This window comes from Papaver somniferum, chromosome 4 (assembly GCF_003573695.1).
Source record: "Papaver somniferum cultivar HN1 chromosome 4, ASM357369v1, whole genome shotgun sequence".
NCBI lineage: Eukaryota > Viridiplantae > Streptophyta > Magnoliopsida > Ranunculales > Papaveraceae > Papaver > Papaver somniferum.
Window position 1 is genome coordinate 146029395 of NC_039361.1, and position 21605 is coordinate 146050999.

At 36.0% G+C, this 21605-nt stretch overlaps 2 protein-coding genes across 3 annotated transcripts; both read right to left on the reverse strand.

Moving 5' to 3' along the window:
- Positions 1-10452: 10452 nt before the first annotated feature.
- Positions 10453-16450, reverse strand: LOC113271499. 2 transcript variants are annotated; one of them, XM_026521384.1, is made up of 2 exons: positions 14909-16450; positions 10453-11085 (listed from the first exon to the last, which is right to left on the reverse strand). In XM_026521384.1, exons 1-2 carry the CDS (start codon positions 15041-15043, stop codon positions 10855-10857), a joined length of 366 nt encoding a protein of 121 aa, XP_026377169.1. In that variant the 5' UTR covers positions 15044-16450; the 3' UTR covers positions 10453-10854. The 2 variants fall into 2 exon arrangements, with proteins under 2 accessions (XP_026377169.1, XP_026377168.1); XM_026521383.1 differs by having other exon boundaries at positions 10453-10985; positions 14909-16447.
- Positions 16451-16481: 31 nt separating this feature from the next.
- On the reverse strand, positions 16482-17182 carry LOC113273249 (ethylene-responsive transcription factor ERF087-like). The gene is made up of 2 exons (XM_026522999.1): positions 16630-17182; positions 16482-16501 (listed from the first exon to the last, which is right to left on the reverse strand). Exons 1-2 carry the CDS (start codon positions 17180-17182, stop codon positions 16482-16484), a joined length of 573 nt encoding a protein of 190 aa, XP_026378784.1.
- Positions 17183-21605: the final 4423 nt, after the last annotated feature.

Consider the following 21605-nt stretch of genomic DNA (forward strand, 5'->3'; position numbering starts at 1 on the left):
AGAGCATTGCTCGGTCGAACTCGCATGCGTTGCTATCTCAAGCATGTTTGTCAATGTTAGTGATCAAAACTATAAGTCTTGATTTCTAGTCTATTATAGCTAAGTCTCAGACTAGGATAAAAAGTGTAGTTAAGCTCAAGGACTTCATGGCGATTCATCATACAAGTAAAAGAATTACTCAAGGAACCGGTGGAACTTCTCGACAAAAAGGTATGTGAAGACTTGAACTTATCTGTCACTCAAAAGTCTATCTACTCTATCTCCTACTATTTGAGACAAGAAGTCGTATGCTATATATATATATACTTGGATTATACACATTTGGTATTTCGAGCAGAGTATATCTCGCCTATCTATATCTCGAAATATGTGTTGGTAAGCTTTTAGCTTTAACCAAGTTTATCTATACCATATGAAGAAAGTCATAATATGTTTCAATCATCTTGAAAATTTCTTTGACGAGAAATGGTGTAACAACTATATAACGTCCTCTAAGAATGTTTCAATGATTGAAATGAGAGTTTTGATTACATAACCAATGGTGGACATAAGCATTATTGTGGAAACACATTTATGTATAAGTCCTATTCTTTGAACCAAAGTTTGCGAACTTTGTTGATCAAGAGAACCGGAAGAATGGTGTGAGCCCAGTCTGTGAACTGCCGAAGTTCTCAAACCCGAGAATTTCTGCTGGGGTTGACAGACTACTTGCGTGAAGCTAAGCCCGCGAACTCAATCCGGGAACCCAGTCCGCGAACCGGCGAAGTTCTCAAGCCCGAGAATTTCTGCTGGAGTTTGTAAACTCTTCCCGGTAACTTAAGTCTGTAACCTAGTCTGCGAACTTGAGAAAGTTATATATCTGAAGATGAATTCTGATCTTAAACTTAAAAAGAGTAAGGAATGCAGTTTACAAACCGTGGCTATAAAAGTTCATGAACCGATTCAAGTGAATCAAATTATCTTTGCTTCAATTATGTCTTGTGTAGTACATGAGATTTCCTTGCAATTGAACAACTCTCTAACTAGTTCATTTGAAGTCATTCGAACTAGTTATGGTGAAGAAGAACATGGTTGATATGAAATGCTCATATGGCTAACCATTTGGTTAACTATTGTTGAACCAACAAGTGCATACGTTTGGGTACGGTTAACAAAAACCTAGAAGCGTGCATTTTCAAGTGTGTATAACAAGCTAAGTTTTCGATCTAACGGTTGAGAAATATTATCTTGAATCTAAATCAGGTTTTCATCTAACAGTGGATATTGATTGCTTTGTTACCATGGTAACCTAATTGCAAACCCTGATTTGAAAGACTATATAAAGGAGACATCTAGTATTGTGCAAAACTAATCCCCACACCTTACGTGTGATTCTAGTTTGCATACTAGAGTCGGTTCTCCTTTAACCTTTGGTTTTCTTCTTCTAAAACCAGGTTAACGATTTAAAGGCTTCATTGGGATTGTGAAGCCAGACCGATACTACTTTTATCGTAGTCGTGTGATCTGATCTTGCATCTTCTATTGTACGAGTACAATCAGATTCATTGGCTTGATATTGATATCTCCGATAGGCAAGATATAAAAAGTAATCACAAACATCTTCGTCTTATTGTTTGTGATTCTGCAACATCTTGTTTCGCTACCATACGATTAAGATTGTTGTGAGGTGGTTGATAAGTCTAGGCTGTTCTTCGGGAATATAAGACCGGATTATCAATTGGTTCCTGTTCACCTTGATTATTATCGAAAGATGGAACAAAACCTTTAGGGTTTATCTGTGGGAGACAGATTGATCCTTTTATAGACTTTTCTGTCGGAGACAGATTTGTTTATTGTCAAAGCCTGCGACTTTGGGTAGTAGCAACTCTTAGTTGTGAGTGATATCAGCTAAGAGAATCAAGTGTGCAGTATCCTGCTGGGATCAGAGGCGTAGGGAGTAAAACTGTACCTTGGATCAGTGGGAGTCTGATTGGGGTTCAACTACAGTCCAGTACGAAGTTAGCTTGGAGTAGGCTAGTGTCTGTAGCGGCTTAATACAGCGTGTGTTCAATCTGGACTAGGTCCCGGGGGTTTTCTGCATTTGTGGTTTCCTCGTTAACAAAATTTCTGGTGTCTGTGTTATTTTTATTTCCGCATTATATTTGTTTATATAATTGAAATAATACAGGTTGTTTGTTCGAATCAATCAATTGGAAATCCGACCTTTGGTTGTTGATTGATATTAATTGATCCTTGGATATTGGTCTTTGGTACCATCCAAGTTATTCATTGTATTTGATTAGAACTCGCAGTTCTTGCTTGAGTAAATCAAATCATGAAGAGAGATATAAACTCGTTCATATACTTTTAATTGATTGAGTCTTGTTGATTCTCTTAAAAGTATATTCGAGTTTGTCCATACAGATTGCTAAGCGAAATATTGGGTGGTGTTGTTAGACCCCCGCTTTTTCAATTGGTATCAGAGAAGGCAAACACCTCAAACTTTATAAGTTTGTGTTTGTTCGATCCTCAAAAGTCTATTCCTATGGGAAATCAATTTGGGAGGATTGCTCGTAGCATCTATAATGCACACACCAGAGTTCCTTAAAGGTTGTTCAGAGAATATGACACTTCATTCCTATAGAAGCACGTGATAATCCTATACCATCTGGCATGTCAGAAAATCCAGATGTGAAGAAACGATCTAAGGAAAAGAATAAAAAGAATTGTCGAAGAAAACATGGTCAACGCTTAAGGGTATGGTCTCTCACAAGAATTACTCTTAATCTCTTTGAGAAATACTACCATAAAGGTTTCATTGACAAGGAGCAATTTAGAGCGTTTGAAAGTGTTTTGCAATTCTTAGAAAAGCTTAATTCCATAGAGATTTTGAATTGTCTGACAAGAGTTTTGTGCCTGTCAAATCATTTTCTAATGATGCACAAACTGTTCTCAACACCGATTCATGTGAAGCCGATAAAAAGGATTCGTATGAATTAGGTAGAGGAACCATTTGTCAGAAAAGGTCATCTCTCTGTCATAAGAAAAAGAACCCACACGACTCTAAGTATTATCATTACGGTTTTACTCCTGACTCTGGGTACAATATCAACCAGAAAAATTGCATGGGAAATTCTATGTAGTTTCCAACACCTGATTTCAGGATTGGCTCTACCCCATTTGTATATAACTTGGCATGGGGCAAGTAACAGGTTGATTCTTGTTTTAATCTCTTTTTTCTTATGTGTTTGTGATAATAGCTTTTCAGTAGGTACTTTCTCTTTTGTTATCTGTACCTTTAAAATAAAATAAAAATCTTACTCCTCAAATGGGTCACGGTTCGTGCACGGGCCAAAGCCCATGTAGGGTATATAAAAGAAGTTCGCGGACGTCTTCATCTTCTCAAACAGTCCGTGTACGTGAACCTTTAGGGTTTTGTGTGTTTCCACCATTAAAGCCTCCTTGAAGAAATTGAAAGAAAGGGTGTTCAAGATTCACTCCAAGTAAGTAAATTTCTCTTGATCTTTTCTTATTTCTAGACCTATGATGAATCCTAGAAGCTAAAAAAGGAGTTCTAAAGCTCAAAATCCTCTAGCTTGAATTCTCCTTGTGACCAAAACTCTCTTAGAATTGGGTATGTGGATGATTATTGTGATAGAATATTTGATAATATTGCTTCAAAAGGTTTCATTCTAGAAAAGAAATTGGTTTTCTCTAGTGGGAATGAAGAGGATTTGGTATGCTTTAGAAAATTCAATCTTGGAAATATCTTTGATGGTCTTGGTCAAGGATTTGATTCTCTTACAAGGATTTTCAGTGCCAACATTCATGATGTCGATTACAACAAGATAGAGTTCAAATCCATGATTGGTAGAGAAAGGTTTCTTGTTGATAGAGAATTGATTTCAAGGATTACCAAAATCCCGTTGGGGAACATACGGCTTCCTAGACCAAGTGATGAACGTCCATCATGTGATGATATCTCAGTTGGGCTTTGTGGGAAGAAGGTCGTTTGGAGTCAAGGAAAGTTCCCTATTAATGATCTTAGTATTGATTTGATGGCTTTTGGAAAACTTGGTATCCTCAATCTTCGTCCCTTCACAATTTAAAATTCTTGGTGGAGTCATGAGTTTGCGGAATTGGTCTATTTTTTTGAATCGGGTATTCCTAGTCTCGATATTTGTGGTTTTATTATCTCTCAAATGATTTCGATGACTTCACCCGTCAAGACGTTGGGATACCCATGCTTGATCAGTCAAATTTTCCATGATCATGGGTTTGATTCAATTGGCAACTCTCTTGGGGTTCCCAAACCGGTTCGTCCGTGTACCTTCAGGCGCTTAAGGGAAAATGCTTGCAAGCGACAAAGAATCGCTTCTCTTGATTTCAGTGACCCTACCACCGTGAGCCTTCTTCAAAAAATTCATATGGGTGTGTGTAAGGTTAATTCAACAGTGAAGTATGTCCAAGAACATTTGTCTTTGGTTGCAACAAAGTTTCCCGAACTCAAGGAAGATTTGAGCGCGATTCAAGCATCTTGGAGTATCTCTGTTGAGGAAGAAGATGAGTAAATCGTGTTCTTATTGTTGCCTAGTATGTCTTCTTTTTGGGTTTAGTTGGAAGAATAACTAGTGCTTTGAATAGCGATGATTGTGACTACATATAGCTATTATTTTTCATCTTCTTGTTTTTTTTTTGGTTTATTGGTTTAAATTCTAAAAATATTTAGAGGATGATGTTTTTTCAGTATTAATCTTTATGGTTTGTTATATTGCAATTTGTTACGGGATTGGTGTTTACGTCCGTGAACTATAGTTGTCCCATACTTTGTCAAAAGTAAAGTCGTTCGTGGTCAGTATTCACGTACTAGTAAAAGAATGAATGGACTCTTGGAAAATACAAAAGTTAAGCCTATATTGTCAATTATTTGATGGAAGATAGGTTAAAATATTTTGTTTTCAAGGATTATGTCTATTATTGTCGTTATGCAAATAGTGATTGAAGATAGAATGAATCCTTGTGTATTCCGCAGTATTGATCATCCCTGATCCATATTTTATGCATTACTGTGAGGCTCCGTAATGTATCTTATGTTGATCATTATACAACCAAGTTGATTTTCTTAGCTTGGTTGTTGTTCCGTGAGATATGCTATGTCGAGCATATTGAACTAAATTAGTCATCTTGTTTGGTTATTTAGTTATTGCTCCATAAGTATTCTTATGTTGAGCAAAACAAATGACAATTAAATTGATTACTTTTGTAATTAGTTTGGTTGTGTATTCCAATTAGATTAATTATGGGTTCTCTTGTAATTAATCTAGTTGAGTATTTTCGTGTCTCCATAAGTTCTCTTATGTTGAGCACAATCAATTGAATTGATCACTTTTTGTGTTTAATTTGGTTGCATATTCCGATTAAATTAATCATGGGTTTACTTGTGATTAATTTGATTGAATTTTTGGATATAGAAAATCATTCTCATGGTTTTTGGTGTCCAATAAAATCCATCTTTTCTTTTGAAATTAAGGTCGCTCTTGTTATTCTTTCGGGAATGACATCAAATGGGGGAGAGTTCTTTTGAACTTGTGCTTAATGGTCATATCTTGAGGGGTGTGCGGCTGTGGAATTTTAGAGGGGTTCTCTTGTATCTTTAAACTCCTTGATGAATGCATTTAGCTTCGGCTTTATGATTGCATCTAAATTAGTTGGTATGTATTTTTTTGTTTTGTCATGAAATGTTTCTCTCGGAAATTTCATTATGATCACGTTCTTATACCTTTGACAATTTTATTGACAAAAAGGGGGAGAATTAATATGTAGTTCACATTACAAATACATATGGTTTTCGGATCATTGTGTAAGGGAGAGTGGTTTCCATGTGAGATGGAGTATTCACTAAGGGGGAGTGATACATATTACCATAGTATTATTGTTGAAGTTGTGATACAATTGGACTTTGACACTGTGTAATAATACTATGACACTGTATAACAATGATCGAGACCGATGTTTTCTCATTTTCATAGCTACGGATCTTCAACAGCGGTGATGCTAAACTTACAACCTTTGGGATCATTGGAGTACTTGGAAGTGACAAAGATTTCGAGGAATGTTGAAGATTAGACATGTGGAATAAGATCTACTAAAGTTTCTTCATCTTTTTTCTATTTCATATATTTAATAGTTTTGTCACTAAAATTGACAAAGGGGAGATTTTTAGAGCATTGCTCGGTCGAACTCGCATGCGTTGCTATCTCAAACATGTTTGTCAATGTTAGTGATCAAACCTATAAGTCTTGATTGCTAGTCTGTTATAGCTAAGTCTCGGACTAGGATAGAAAGTGTAGTTGAGCTCAAGGACTTCATGGCGATTCATCATACAAGTAGAAGAACTACTCAAGGAACCGGTAGAACTTCTCGACAAAAGGGTATGTGAAGACTTGAACTTATATGTCACTCAAAAGTCTATCTACTCTATCTCTTACTCTTTGATACAAGAAGTCGTATGTTATATATATAGACTTGGATTATACACATTTGGTATTTCCAGCAGAGTATACCTCGCCTATCTATATCTCGAAATATGTGTTGATAAGCTTTTCGCTTTAACCAAGTTTATCTATACCATGTGACGAAAGTCATAATATGTTTCAATCATCTTGAAAATTGCTTTGACGATAAATAGTGTAACAACTATATAACGTCCTCTCAGAATGTTTCAATGATTGAAATGAGAGTTTAGATTACATAACCAATAGTGGACATAAGCATTGTCGTGGAAACACATTTATGTATAAGTCTTATTCCTTGAACCAAAGTTTGCGAACTTTGTTGATCAAGATAACTGGAAGAATGGCGTGAGCCAAGTCCGCGAACTCAGTCCGCGAACTGCCGAAGTTCTCAAACCCGAGAATTTCTGCTGGAGTTGACAAACTAATTGCGTGAAGCTAAGTCCGCGAATTCAATACGCGAACCGGCGAAGTTCTCAAACCCGAGAATTTCTGTTGGAGTTTGTAAACTCTGCCTGGTAACTTAAGTCCGCGAACCTAGTCTGCGAACTTGAGAAGGTTATATATCTGAAGATGATTTCTGAACTTAACCTTAAAAAGACTACGAAATGCAGTTTGCAAACCGTGGCTATAAAAGTTCATGAACCGATTCATGTGAATCAAATCATCTTTGCTTCAATTGTGTCTTGTGTAGTACATGAGATTTCCTTGCAATTGAACAACTCTCTAACTAGTTCATTTGAAGTCATTCGAACTAGTTATGGTGAAGAAGAACATGGTTGATATGAAATGCTCATATGGCTAACCATTTGGTTAACTATTGTTGAACCAACAAGTGCATATGTTTGGGTACGATTGACAAACCTAGAAGCGTGCATTGTCAAATGTGTATAACAAGCTAAGTTTTCGATCTAACGGTTGAGAAATATTAGATTGAATCTAAATCAGGTTTTCATCTAACAGCGGATATTGATTGCTTTGTTACCAAGGTAACCTAATTGAAAACCCTGATTTGAAAGACTATATAAAGGAGACATCTAGTATTGTGCAAAAATAATCCCCACACCTTACGTCATAATAGTTTGCATAGTAGAGTCGGTTCTCCTTTAACCTTTGGTGTTCTTCTTCTAAAACCAGGTTAACGATTTAAAGACTTCATTGGGATTGTGAAGCCAGACCGATACTACTTTTATCGTAGTTGTGTGATCTGATCTTGCATCTTCTATCGTACAAGTACAATCATATTGATTGGCTTGAGATTGATATCTCCGATACGCAAGATATAAAAAGTAATCACAAACATCTTCGTCTCATTGTTTGTGATTCCGCAACATCTTGTTTCGTTACCATACGATTAAGATTGCTGTGAGGTGATTGATAACTCTAGGTTGTTCTTCGGGAATATAGGACCGGATTATCAATTGGTTCTTGTTCACCTTGATTATTATCAAAAGACGGAACAAAACCTTTAGGGTTTATCTGTGGGAGACAGATTGATCCTTTGATAGAATTGTCTGTGGGAGACAGATTTTTTTATTGTCAAAGACTGCGATTTTGGTTCGTAGAAACTCCTAATTGTGGGTGAGATCAGTTAAGGGAATCAAGTGCGCAGTATCCTGCTGGGATCAGAGGCGTAGGGAGTACAACTGTACCTTGGATCAGTGGGAGACTGATTGGGGTTCAACTACAGTCCAGTCCGAAGTTAGCTTGGAGTAGGCTAGTGTCTGTAGCGGCTTAATATAGTGTGTGTTCAATCTGGACTAGGTCCCGGGGTTTTTCTGCATTTGCGGTTTCCTCGTTAACAAAATTTCTGGTGTCTGCGTTATTTCTATTTCTGCATTATATTTGTTTATATAATTGAAATAATACAGGTTGTGCGTTTGAATCAATAAATTGGAAATCCGACCTTTGATTGTTGATTGATATTGATCGATCGTTGGATATTGGAATTTGGAACCATCCAAGTTATTCCTTGTATTTGATTAGAACTCGCAGTTCTTGCTTGAGTAAATCAAATCAAGAAGAGAGATATAAACTCGTTGATATACTTTTAATTGATTGAGTCTTGTTGATTCTCTTAAAAGTATATTCGAGTTTGTCCATATAAACTGCTAAGAGAAATATTGGGTGGTGTTGTTAGACCCCCGCTTTTTCAGGTTCAACCGAATAATGCTCTAACATCTTGGTTGAAAACTAAAAATACAAGTTGACAATTGAGAGGAAAGGAAAAATGTCTTTGAAGATAGCATCAGTACGTAGATCATCATCAAACACTCCTGCGAAAAATTAATCAAACAAGGACTTGGCGTCACTATCAATTATGATGTGAGAAAGCTTCAGGTCAACAACTTTTTTCACAACTGCCTAAATGTCCCTATCTACAGCTTTGAATGCTGAGGCCACTTCAAAAACTATAACAACACAAAAGGGAGGCTTTATTCAGATGATTCCTCATCATATACCCTGCACCATTGTCCATAGAAACATCATCAAAGGCTCCATCAGTATTGCATTTAATACAACCAAAAGGAGGAGCATCCATTTGTCACAAACGCCGATACCAATGCTTTTAGGAATATCAGTTTAGGTTTCCTAATCAATAACATGTCATTGGCTTCATGGAGAGTAACTGAGTGAGAATATTTCTTATTGTTAAACACACGGTTATTCATATTGCTCCAGATAGACCAAAATATAACAGTAACCAGACATTGATCTTCCTTAGTAAGTTTAGTTCTAGGATCCAAAAACCAATACATAATCCACTCAATAGAGGACATGTTCTTGAAATAGGCTTTAATAATACTTAAATGGATAAGAAACCAAACATGACTAGCAAAAGGTCAGAGAACTAAAGCATAATATATTCACGAGAATAAAGGCACCAAGAATACCCCACAGAGGCCATAGGCATTCTAACATTAAGAATAGTTCTGTCAGGAAGCGTATTCCTAGCAACTTTCCAGATAAACAACTCGATTCCATAAGGTACACGAGTTTTCCAAAGATTACTATCTCGGGAGGATCTAAGATATATGAGTGGATAGGTAGATTTTGAAGAAAACTTTCTAGTCTTCGAAAGCTCCCAAGCCCTCATGTCAGGAGTGCATAGTTGGCTTAAGGGAATAGAGACAATCTTGTCAACAAAAACATTATCAAAATGGGTGGTGAGTCTATTAATATATTTCAAGTCCTACTTTCCTGATTAATAAAATATGCAACTTTGCCACTAGGGTCTGGAGGAATAAGAGGGTTAGGGACGGGTAGCGGACACTATGCTAGAGATCCAATTATCACACCAAGGATCAATGAATTGACCATCTCCCAAAATCCAGAAAGTGAAAGTGTTGAGTAGTTCTTTAAATAGTGTAAACACATCCAAGTCCAAGAGCAAACACTAGGAAATTTAGAAAGAAATCAGTATTAGGAAAATATTTAGCTTTTAAAGTGATGGAAAATAAACAATCATGACTTTCTATGATTTTCCAATCATTCCTAGCTAGCATAACCAGATTGTTTAACTCAGCTTTGTCAATTCTAAACCTCCTTCAGATTTGTGAGAGCATAAAATGTCGCAACCAAGTAAATGCAATTTTCTATTTTTAAGATCAAGAGTTTCTCCCTACTAAAATTTGCAATGGTGGGAATCCATTTTCCTGTACAGATACTTAAATCGCTAAAGTGGAATAGCATACCCAACATATTTAACAAGCATGGTTCTAACAACCTGAGAAAAGAGCTTATGAAACCAAATAAAAATTCTAGCATTAACCGATCGAAGTATACTATATAGGTTTGGATATTAGGAGTTGCTTAATCGGATTTTCCTTCCAAATGACAAAACAAGAAATGAATCATTTAGAAGCTAAAATTGTAAGAGCCTACCAGTTCATTACTTGATAAACTGATAAACAATTGCTTTATTAATTTGATAAGAAACTCCAATAAACATTTAGAAGCTGATCATTCGAAAAAGAGGTTTTCCTCATTGCATTGATAAGAAAGGACCATACTCTCTATAAGAAGAGTTCTGGTAAACCATTGCATTGATAACAAAGGACCATACTCTCTATAAGAAGAGTTCTAGTAAACCGTTACATCTTTATTCCATGTTTGGATATTTAGGTAGTTTAGGATGTCCAGTAAGCTATCCCCATTCCAACAATGTTTAATGATATACTTGTTACAGAAAACTGAAATTTTTGCTGCCCACATTACATTACTTCTTAAAACAAGAGTAAAAGCTGGGACTTTAAAGTTTATGTATAATTTAGTTATATTGCCATTTTCTGCACTCTTCTTATATCTCGACTCTTTTGCTTCAGCATACTTTCCTATCAGAAGCCGGAGTGTAGGCTCAGAATCACTTCCGAAATTGATATAATGCCCACTGCATTTTATTGCCCGTTGGAAAGCCGCGTCTGCTGTAAGTCTCTCTAATTGTTCTCTGGTTGTGCAATCGGCATTGGAATCCTCTAGCTTCTTTGATGGTTCCTGTTTGATCACAAAGAGTTAGTCCAATTCCTGCTTTGGCTCCTGAATCCATCATAGTTAGAACAATATCAATTTTCAAATCAATGACTCCAATTTGCTCCTGCAATTGATTAGTAGTGACCCTTAAGTTGTCATCATTTAGGGGATTATAGTACAAAAGTTGCATTATGTCATAATATGCTTTGTTGACTGTCCCATAGCTATTTATGAATTTAATGACTTCATTTGCTGTTTCAGCACTACTTTGGATTTCCTTTTTGAAAGTTATGTTACACCTAACTTTCCATACGTCCATATAATTATACTACATAAGACTGACCATTCAATCCCATAGCATCCTCGATCAGTAGTCTCAAAACAGTTGGTTAGCCAATCATGAAAATTGTTTGTACCATTTTTTATGGAATGCATATCGAAGTTAAAGTGCATCCAAACTTCTTTAGCATATCTACAGTATAAAAACAAATGAGTTAAGGTTTCATGCTCATCTGTGCATACGTTACAGATTGTATTGATATCTGATAGAATAACTGTCATTCTCATACTATTTGGTAGTATAGTGTGAGCAGCTTTCCAAATGAATATTTTCACTGCAGGACTAGTGTTCATACTCCATATCCTTTCTATTTGTCATTAGCATTGCCATTAGAATTTATTTGGTTATAGAAAGATTTCACAGAAAATTTACCTGAGTGGTTTAAGGACCAAAGGGGAGTGTCTTCTCCATTATCAGCATTTAAGTGAATTTTCTTTATTTTCTCTATGATTTCTGCATCAAAGCATCCAACCAGTTTTCCCATATCCCAATCATAATTTACTGTAATCAAATCACTTACCTTTTCGATTCCCTCCATGTTGTGTGGTGGTTTTAGAAGAGGCGGCATTACTTCTGGGATCCAAAAAGTCATTCCAAATATCTATATTTGCTCCATTACCTACCTCCCAAAAGCAGTATCTTTTTAATTGGTTAATTTCTGTTAACATACCTTTCCATATCGAGCTGTCTTTCTTGTTTGGTGTCGTTTTCATATGCATAATGTCATTATTTGGGTAATACTTAGCTTTAAGAATGGTTGCACAAAGAGAATCAGGTTTCACATGTAGTCTCCATCCCATCTTTTCTATCATGGCCAGATTAAATTTCGAATATTTTTAATTCCTAGTCCTCCCTCTTCTAAAGACTTACATATAGAAGGCCAGTTTTTAAGGTTCACTCCTTTTTTTCCATTCTCATTTAGTCCGTTTTCATTTTCCCCCACAAATAGTTTCTCTGTATCTTGGTTATGTCGTTACAAATTTTTAACGATATCTTAAAACAATTCATTTGGTAGACACATAAGGAAGTTGTGACATTTTTTACTATAACTGTTTTTCCCGCCGTTTTTAGATCTGTCCCTTTCAAACTAAGCATTCTGAGTTTCATCTTCTCAACTAAGGGCTCAAAACAAGTTATCTTAGATCTATTTGTGAACAAAGGTGAGCCTAAGTATTTATCATTTATAGGTATGGAAGTCACCCCTAGAATTTTCTTCACTCTAAGTCCAATACTAATGTCAGTTTTCGGGCTGAAGAAAACTCCCTTCTTGGATAGATTGATTAATTGACCAGAGGCTAGCCCAAAATCTTTAAATAACTTGACTATGTTGTGACATGTTTTTTCATTTACCTTACAGAAAAGGAGACAGTCGTCTGCAAAAAGCAGATGACTAATGGGTGGAGTTTGGTGCACATTTTTTATTCCTTTTATCTTACCTTCTAATTCAGCTTGAATTATTGATCTGGAAAGTGCCTCCATACAAAACAGAAACAAATATGGAGAGATTGGGTCCCCTTGTCTCAACTCTCTCGAGGGTTTGAAGAAATCAGTGGGAGACCCGTTGATCAGAACAAAGAGAGAGTGGTTGTTGAAATACACTGGTGAACTAGGTTAACACCATTTTTCACTGAAGCCAAATTTGGTCATTATTTGTAACAAGAAATGCCATTCGACTCTATCGAATGATTTTGACATATCAATTTTTAGTATCATAAAGCATTTTTTAGATTTAGAGTTTTTCATCTTATGTATAATTTCATGAGCTATTGTGATGTTTTCAGATATCTGCCTTCCCGGTATGAAAGCTGATTGATAGGGCGATATCATTTTTTCTAACATACTTCTCATCCCGACTGCCATAAGCTTTGAAATTATTTTATAAGACGTATTAACAAGAGCAATAGGTTTGAACTCCCCCAGAGTAGTGGGGTTAAGGGTCTTTGGTATTAGGGAAATGAATGAGGAATTCATTTCCTTAGAAATGTTACCAGATATAAAGAAATTTTGAACCATACTGACTAAGTAAGGTCCTATGATTTCCCAATTTTGTTGAAAAAAATTAGGTGGGAAACCTTCCAGACCCGGACTTTTGTCAGGTTCCAGGAGAAGAGAATATGTTTTATCTCATGCTCAAAAGGAGTGGTACACAACATGTCATCATCTATTTGAGTTATGCAAGAAGGGATAAGATTTATCATGTTTTGGTCCATCTCAGGTGTCACAGAAGTTGCAATCTTTTTAAAATGATCAGTATTACATTCAGAAATATCTTTCCTATTATCTAGCCACTTATTTTTGTCATTTTTTTATAATTTCTATCCGATTTCTTCTAAATCTCTGTTTTGCTTTATTGTGGAAATATCTTGTGTTTCTATCCCCTAGAGCTATATTCTGATCCCTACTTTTATCTTTCCAAAATTTCTCTTTTATAGCATACCAAATAGATAGATCTTTCCTAAGCTTAGCCAAGTCAGCAGCTTTATTAGAGTATCTAGCTCTTTTGTTAGTAATTTCCAGTTCAACTTTAATATTATTAATGTTTGTTTGGATATTTCCAAAACTGCTTCTATTCCATAATCTAAGGTTATGCTTTACAGTGGCTAACTTTTTGTTCACTTTGAAAGCTGGTGAACCCCTGATTTGAGAGTTCCAGCAATCCTGGATGAGTGGTTTACATTGCTCATGTTTTATCCACTCTCCAAAGTATTTGAAGGGTGTAGCCTCATCTTTCTAGTTATTATAAGTGTTTAATCTGATTGGAACATGATCCGAGGCTAGTGGCCCTAAATGTTTTATGCTTGAGTTAGGAAATTTCTTAATCCATTTGTTGTTTACCAGTGCCCTGTCTAGCCTCTGTTCAATGTTATTTCTATCACTCCTATGATTATTCCAAATAAATGTATATCCAGTAAACCCTAGATCAATTAAGACACAAGTATTTATCAAATTATTAAAAATTATAGCTTCCTGTTTCCTGAAGGGGAATCTACTATTCTTCTCTTCTTCGTGAAGGACCACATTTAATTCTCCTATTACTATCCAGGGTTTATTCATGCTTGTTGCCATGTCTTCTATTATTTTCCAAGAGTTACGTTTCAACTTCCTATAAGGGCTGCCATAAAAGCAAGTAAGAATCCAACTATCTCCATTTATGTGGTTAGTGACAGAAGCATTTATATGATTATGAGCATGGTCCAAAATTTGTATGCTCACATTTAGTTTCCAAATTAAACACAATCCTCCTGCAATCCCTCTAGGAGGAACTAGTTGATAATTGTAAACCTTAGCATGTTTCAAAAATTTTGTTCATATCTCTATTTTGTTGTTTTGTTTCTGATAAAAAAAGTATGTCCGGGTTTTCCTTATTTAGAATATCCATTAGGCTATTTCTAGCATCTAATTTTCCTAGACCCTGACAATTCCAGGCTATCATGCTTATAAATTGCCAAAAATAAGAAATCAATGGATAACAGAATTTAATCAAAACAATATGTTCTAAATCCCTACAGTTTAACCTCAATGTTTTGGCATGCTTATCATACTTTATTTTTCTAAACATGAATTGTTGATGTCTAGCATACTTATGTATTCTAAGGATTTTACTTACCTCTGTCCTCTGGGTTTGAGTATGAATGATCTTTGTTGCAAATAAATCCTTTTCCATTAAAGTACTTTCCTCTTTCATATTAGATGTCCCCTTACTCTTGACCTTATTTGTGTTGTAATCCTGAATACTCTCCATATTCTTCTTTTGAAAAATATCAGTCTCCGTCTTCTCTTTTGCTTGGGTTTCCTCATCTCCAATTTTAGTATCTCTCTTCCCATCCTTTAATTCTCTTTTCAAACAACCATGTGTCAATTTATCCTTATCTAGGGTTCCTCTGATATTTTGAATTGCATGATGTTTTTGATTAATAAGAAGAGAAATTAACTTTTGCTTTTGAAATTGATTGAATGAGTAATTGGATAAAATTCCTCATTCTCATATGATGTTGGGTTCTGTTTTGACGAGATTTTGTGTAGATCCCCCAAGATAAGCAGAGAATCCACCAGATTTTTTTGTCTGAGAAGCGGTGCAAATAGGTAAAAATGGTAGAATTGAAGTCCTGTGAAACAAATTAGGAGTGTGTTGTGCGTCTTTTCTCCCAACACGTGGCCCTCTCTACTTTGCCGACAAAAGTAAAGCTCGTTCTCTTCGAGGTGTTTACGTTTCTTCCAGTTATATATAGATAGAGTTTGGTGAGTTGTTATGCAGTGACATCCAGGTAGCTAAGGGGAAGACGCTTCTTAATTTCATAATGTTCCACCAGCCGTTGAAGAAGTAGCCGAGAGGAGTCACTGACCTTAAGGGGTGCACACCTGAGGGCAAAAAAGTAAAAAAACCAAGTTAAAATTGGGGATCTAGGCTCTGCTGCAATTGAGAGAAGAACTTGCAGAGTCTAGAAATTGAATCTTGTAGGTCGATAGCTATATATAATCACAACAAACCAAGGAAGGTTAGTGCAATTGATAATTGAGAAGAAACAAATCAGGAGAAAGAACAAACAACAGCAGATAATGGTGAAATTATAGCAAGATGGGACAAACTTAATTAATGAAACAATTAAGAAATAATTGAGGAAGCTTAAAACACTAAAAAGAAGAGAAGGGGTGAAATCAGATGTAATAGATGGCGGAGTTGAAGTAGGAATAGCCCGAGTTGATGACTTAGTAGGCTTCTGTTAACTTGAATTTTTTATTGCTTGTGTCTGATGAAGCAAGTCGACGGAGGTTTGTGGCTTAGAGTCTTTGTGTCTTGGTATCTCAGTAACTTAGGATCAACTGTATCACATGTGTCTTCGAATCAAAGGTGTTTTAGAAACTTTGGGTCTCCGTAGAAATTGATTATTTGCTCCAAACTGAAATTTATTTCATTATTCGGTGGATTCCGTTAATCTCCGTTTAGATTCCTACTGGATTTTGTTCCAACGGTAAACTAACGGCCAAAATAAATGGTATTAGAGGTAGTACCGGGACTGGTATTGAGGTTTACCACCCCGAAGGGTGGTAAAAGGTTTTGGAAAAAGAAACAAGGGAAAGAGAGCGAGTCCTACAGATATAGAAAGAGAAAATAAGGTTTGTGAATTTAGAAGAAAAAGAAGCTGATCATTCACACACGATTCAAGCTAATAAATACCTCTTCAAATTGTACGAAAAGAAACTAAAAAAATAAAAAAACACACTCAAAAGCCTCAAAAGAAACATGCGGAAGAACCCAAATCGAAACTATCCATACCCGAGTCAGAATTAACAGGTGGCATTTGCCCAGAAAGTGGACTATGGACGTACTCTGTGGAATTGTAACCAAAATACGATCCATTCCCCATGGATTCATACCCCCGCCACTTGAAGATCCAACTACAGTAGTTAAATCGGACCAATCTCCTCGGTTCATACTATTATTACTGTTAAAACCGGATGAAACTGGCATATTGAAGTACCCCAAACACCCCGAAAAATCAGACACCTCAGAAGGAAATGGAGGGAGTTCATAATTACTTGACACATAACCGTAAGAACTATCAACCAAATTAACAGAAGTACATTCTCGTTGTTGTTGCGGTTGAGGGATTTCGGTTTGATTCATCCACGATGAATTTTGGACATCTTTCACCGAAAATCCACCGGCATTGGTGGAATCTGGAGTGCTGAAATGAATTTGTTGAGCAGTGGTATTGTTGTTAGCAATTTGTTGAGGTTGATACACAAAACTGCTATTAGTGAAAAAAGAAGAGAGGTCATGAAATTGTTGGCTTTCATCGGGAGATATAATGTCTGTAACAGAAGAACCACGTGACATATCGGAGTAGACAAAATTTGTACGTGCACGAGACCCACGCATTGATCGTGAAGCTCTATCGTAGGCCAATGCGGCTTCTTCAGCGGTATCAAATGTGCCTAGCCAATATCTTTCTTTTGTCTGACGGGTCTCTTATTTCAGCTGCGTATCTTCCCCATGGTCTTCTTCTTACTCCTAAGAACCTTACTGTTGGTGTGGTTTCTTCTTGTTCTTGCTTCGGCTGTTGATTTTTCTTGCTCTTCTTTTCTTGAAGTGACTTTGAGGAAGAAGTAGAAGAAGATTGCTTGGTGTTGAAATCCATACTAAAATCTAGTGAGATAGAGGGAGGGGAACAGGAGAAAGAAAATGTTGAAATTTTGAATTCAGTTGTGTGGTTTAGTTGGTGCATGTCAGTTGGCTTAAATAGGAGGAAACTCATCTTTTTATTTTTTTCAAGCATCTAATATAGTAATGACATTTTATTGGCTTGATGAATATACTTTTGCTGATAAAGTATGATAAAAAAAAATTGTTTAAGCATAAGTATGATAATTATATATTGCTCATTACATAATATATGCTGGTAAAGGGGCAAAGTCTAAAATGGATTATATAAATAGTGTCTTTATGGAATGGTAGAATCTACCCAACATGCTAAGATATTCACTAATCATAAGGGGATGATGTTATGCATAAAATTAGGACCCTATTAACTAATCATTTTTCTCAATAATTTCCTAATTAAGAGTCCATTTTATTTATTTATTTTGACAAAGGCGAATTTCATTCAAAAAAAAATACTCATTCATAAAGGCATGACTAAGTATAACAAAGAAGAAACAAAATCAAGTTTAGAGATCAAGTCACTACATCCTCCCAAATTATAAATGATTGTGCTTAAAGAAATGTTTTCAAAAATCTTAGTACTCTTGCACTAGCTGAAAATAGTGCATTTAACTGCAATGATAAATTGGTTAACATTTCCTTTTTTATTCCCATATAATCTGTTGTTGCGCTCAGTCCGAATATTCCACCAAATTGCAAACGGCAACATAACATTTCCTTTCTTAGCAGGCCACTCCCACAAGGTTGCTTTGACAGAGTTAGAAAAAACCCAACCAATGCCAAAACTGTTTAGGAAGTAGTTCCAAAGTTTTAAAGTTTCAGAACATTGCATGAATAAATGGTGGTTTGTTTCTTGAGACACATTGCAGAAAAGACAATCACTATTTCTTATCCTGTCAGTTTTGTGAAGAAAATCCAGAGTTGGAGCACCTCCATAACAAAGGGTCCAAACCAAAAATGAAACCTTTATTGGAACCTTTGAATTCCACAGTTGCTTATGAGGATCCATATCCAAAAATTTATAGCAGTTACTCACTGTGAATTCTCCTCCCTCAGCAATCCATTGTCTTTGATCATTTCCCCTTGAGCTGTCAATAATAGAAGCAGGGTCACCTAAATCCTGTAGCATAAGAACAACATCACCTAACTCGGCAGCACTTAAGTTCCTAGAAAAATCCAAGTTCCAAGCTGCTTGATCTGAAATGCAATCCTTAATAGGTACATGCTTCTTTCTTGATAATTTGTAGAGTGACTTGTAAGTATCCTTAAGTGGATTATCACCATTCCACTTATCTTCCCAAAAAAGAACTCCGTCACCAGAATTCACAGTCAAGGAAGTATTCTACAAGACATGCTCTTTAGCCTTTAAGATTCCATCCCATAAGCTACTTTTAATAGCCAAATTTGAGTTCTTCGGAAAGAAATCATTCAATTCACCACCAAATTTTTGTTGAATGATTTTTTTCCAAAGAGCTCTGACTTCAGAGCCATATATCCATATCCACTTACAATGAAGTGCATTGTTCACCAACTTCAGCTTTTTAAACCAATATATACGTAGTAGTATAGTGCCTTCCAAGGCTTCTTCACATAGAAAGCAATTGTCCCTGTAATCAAGGGTTATCATTTCTCAGAGCACACACGAGCCTAGTGAATAATTTGGGATACGGAAAATGTTTGTGACGACAAAAGTAAGAGAATTATTCATTTTTGACGAAATGTAAATCCCCTCCCATATTCGGTCAATGATTCGTGATCCGGAGAAAGTTCGGAACGACATACGTTTGTTTATAATTCGTTTTAGGAATACAAAATCGGCACACAAAATTCGGTAGCCATAATCTATAAAATTAATTTTTTTAACAGAATCTCGACTAAGGTACTCTGATTTTATGATTCAAAAGAACTATAGATATGATATGTACAATATAATCAGCAAATAACACGTTTGTCTGTGTTGTAGGGCTAAGATTGATGTGTAAAATTTTAAAAGTTAAAATGTGATTAAAAAAATAGTAATTTAATAATAACGTGGCAAGTATAATATGGATCGTATAGCTCGGAAATTCGTAACTATCAATTAATATGTTTTAGACTATAAATTTGTAAATCTAAGTCAGGATTTCTGAAATAAGGACAATACTTATGGATTTGGATGATATCAAAGAACTCGTAAACTATATACCGATATAATTTGGACAATTGACCGAATTTCTCAATTATATATGGATATATCTTGGGAAATTACTAACTAGGCATACGAGCACTACATGCATGATTGAAGGCAATTTTTTGTGGTTTGGTTCTGTTCGGTTTTACGGATCAAAACGGTTTATGTACAATTCTACTCGTACGGTCGTACCCTCTTAGAGCATCCACAGTGGGCGAGTATAACCAAAAATTTGGGATGAGATCGTAACACAGTGGGACGGAGTAAAGATCAAATCCCAACCAAAGATCAAATTCCAGACCAAATATGGTCGCGACCAAATCCCAAATTCTAATATAGTCGGGCGTAAATTTAAAGTACGCTTGTTGCTGGGCATAAATTTAAAGTACGCTTGTTAACGGGCGGAGATTTAAATTACGCCCGATGAAATTTTAATTAAATAAAAAAAAAAAAGAATGAGGCGGACTTTTAAAGTCCGCTTGTTAAAATTTACAAAGAATGGGGCGGACTTTTAAAGTCCGCCTGATGAAATTTACAAAAATGGGGCGGACTTTTAAAGTCCGCCTGATGAAATTTTACAAAATAAAAATGGGGCGGACTTTTAAAGTCCGCCTGACGAAATTTTAATCATGTACCGTTGCGTCACAACACGGACTAAACCCAAATTTTGGTCTTTTTCTTGATCTTTGATCTTTGGTTTTGATCGCACCACTGCAGTTGCTCTTAAGGGATGTCTTTTAAGAATCAAGAATAGCCATAGCCACACAAGCAAATATAAAAATTCTTTTTCCTTTTTTTTGGGGGTGGTCATTTCTCATACTCATTCAGTGGACCTGCAATATATGTTCGAGATGATTTGTTTTGATAATGAGATTGGAGTACTAATCATGAACGTCAATAGTAATCATTATGATCAAGTAGAAAAAGGGATCACTGGAAGTTTGAAACTGCACGAGAGAGCTCATGGCACGCCCTAGCTAATTAAGCCTCTTTTACGGCTATTTTTATTAGTTAAATGTGTTGGACCCGTTATTAGTGTATCATACACAAAACTGATGAACTAGAAGAATGTACTTAAAGGTGATCATGCGACTTTAATCACCTGCATCATATGATTAGTTGGAAGAGTAAAAGGATCATTGGGCCTATGATGATTGTTGGTGGTTTATAACTATATTTTTGTGTTGAGAATTGAAGTGTGGATAATGGAGCTTTATTTATACTTCCAACTAGAGAGGAAATATGGCAGTTCCAGTGAAAATGGGGTCTTACACAGTTCCCGGACCGGACGGGTATTGTCCTTTTAAAAAAAAAAAAACTAATCAAATCATATGTGCGATGCACATGCATAATGTTTACTTTTCAAAAACGGGCACCTAGTTCAGCTAGTCATCCCCATTTTCCAAAAGTTTCATGTATTCCAGGAGGTCCCAGATTCGAACCGCCAATGGCGTAATATTACAGAAATTAACATGGAAGGTAGAGTTAGTTTGTCCCCTCGTGACACAATCTCAGCTCCCCCATCCGCTTCGTCTTCCTTGGCTAGGTTATCCATGAGGCTCGCTGGTAGGCTAACACAACAACCTGTTCAATTAATGTAGTAGAATATTGTTGGAGCTTAGCTTGTTAGGCTTCCAACTAGTTCATGTAATACTCTTTATCCAATAATATTAATAAAGTAATTTAAAACATATGGTTTTCGTAAAATAAATAAATTATTATTTATTTATTTTTCTTGGATAAAAATTACTATTACTACAAGAAACTAGTTGGAAGCCTAACAAGCTAAGCTCCAACAAAGTGTCATTATATTAGTTGAACAGGTTGCCGTGCAGGCACTAGTACACCAGCGAGCCTCATGAGGAACCAGCCAACAAAGCCGAAGCGGATAGGGGGATAATTATGTCGCAAAAGGTGCAAGCTAACTCTACCTTCCATGCGGTATTGCGCCATCAGGAATTCAAACCTTGA

Excerpts from the sequence above, each read along its gene's own strand:
- LOC113271499 (XM_026521383.1), bottom strand. The coding sequence starts at position 15,043 with ATGGAGAGTATTCAGGATTACAACACAAATAAGGTCAAGAGTAAGGGG. Across the intron at positions 10,986-14,908 it reads CTCAAACCCAGAGGACAGAG|GAACCATCAAAGAAGCTAGA; the intron begins GTAAGTAAAATC and ends GTGATCAAACAG.
- LOC113273249 (XM_026522999.1), bottom strand. The coding sequence starts at position 17,182 with ATGCGTGGGTCTCGTGCACGTACAAATTTTGTCTACTCCGATATGTCA. Across the intron at positions 16,502-16,629 it reads TTTGGTTACAATTCCACAGA|TTTCTTTTCGTACAATTTGA; the intron begins GTACGTCCATAG and ends TTATTTTTTTAG.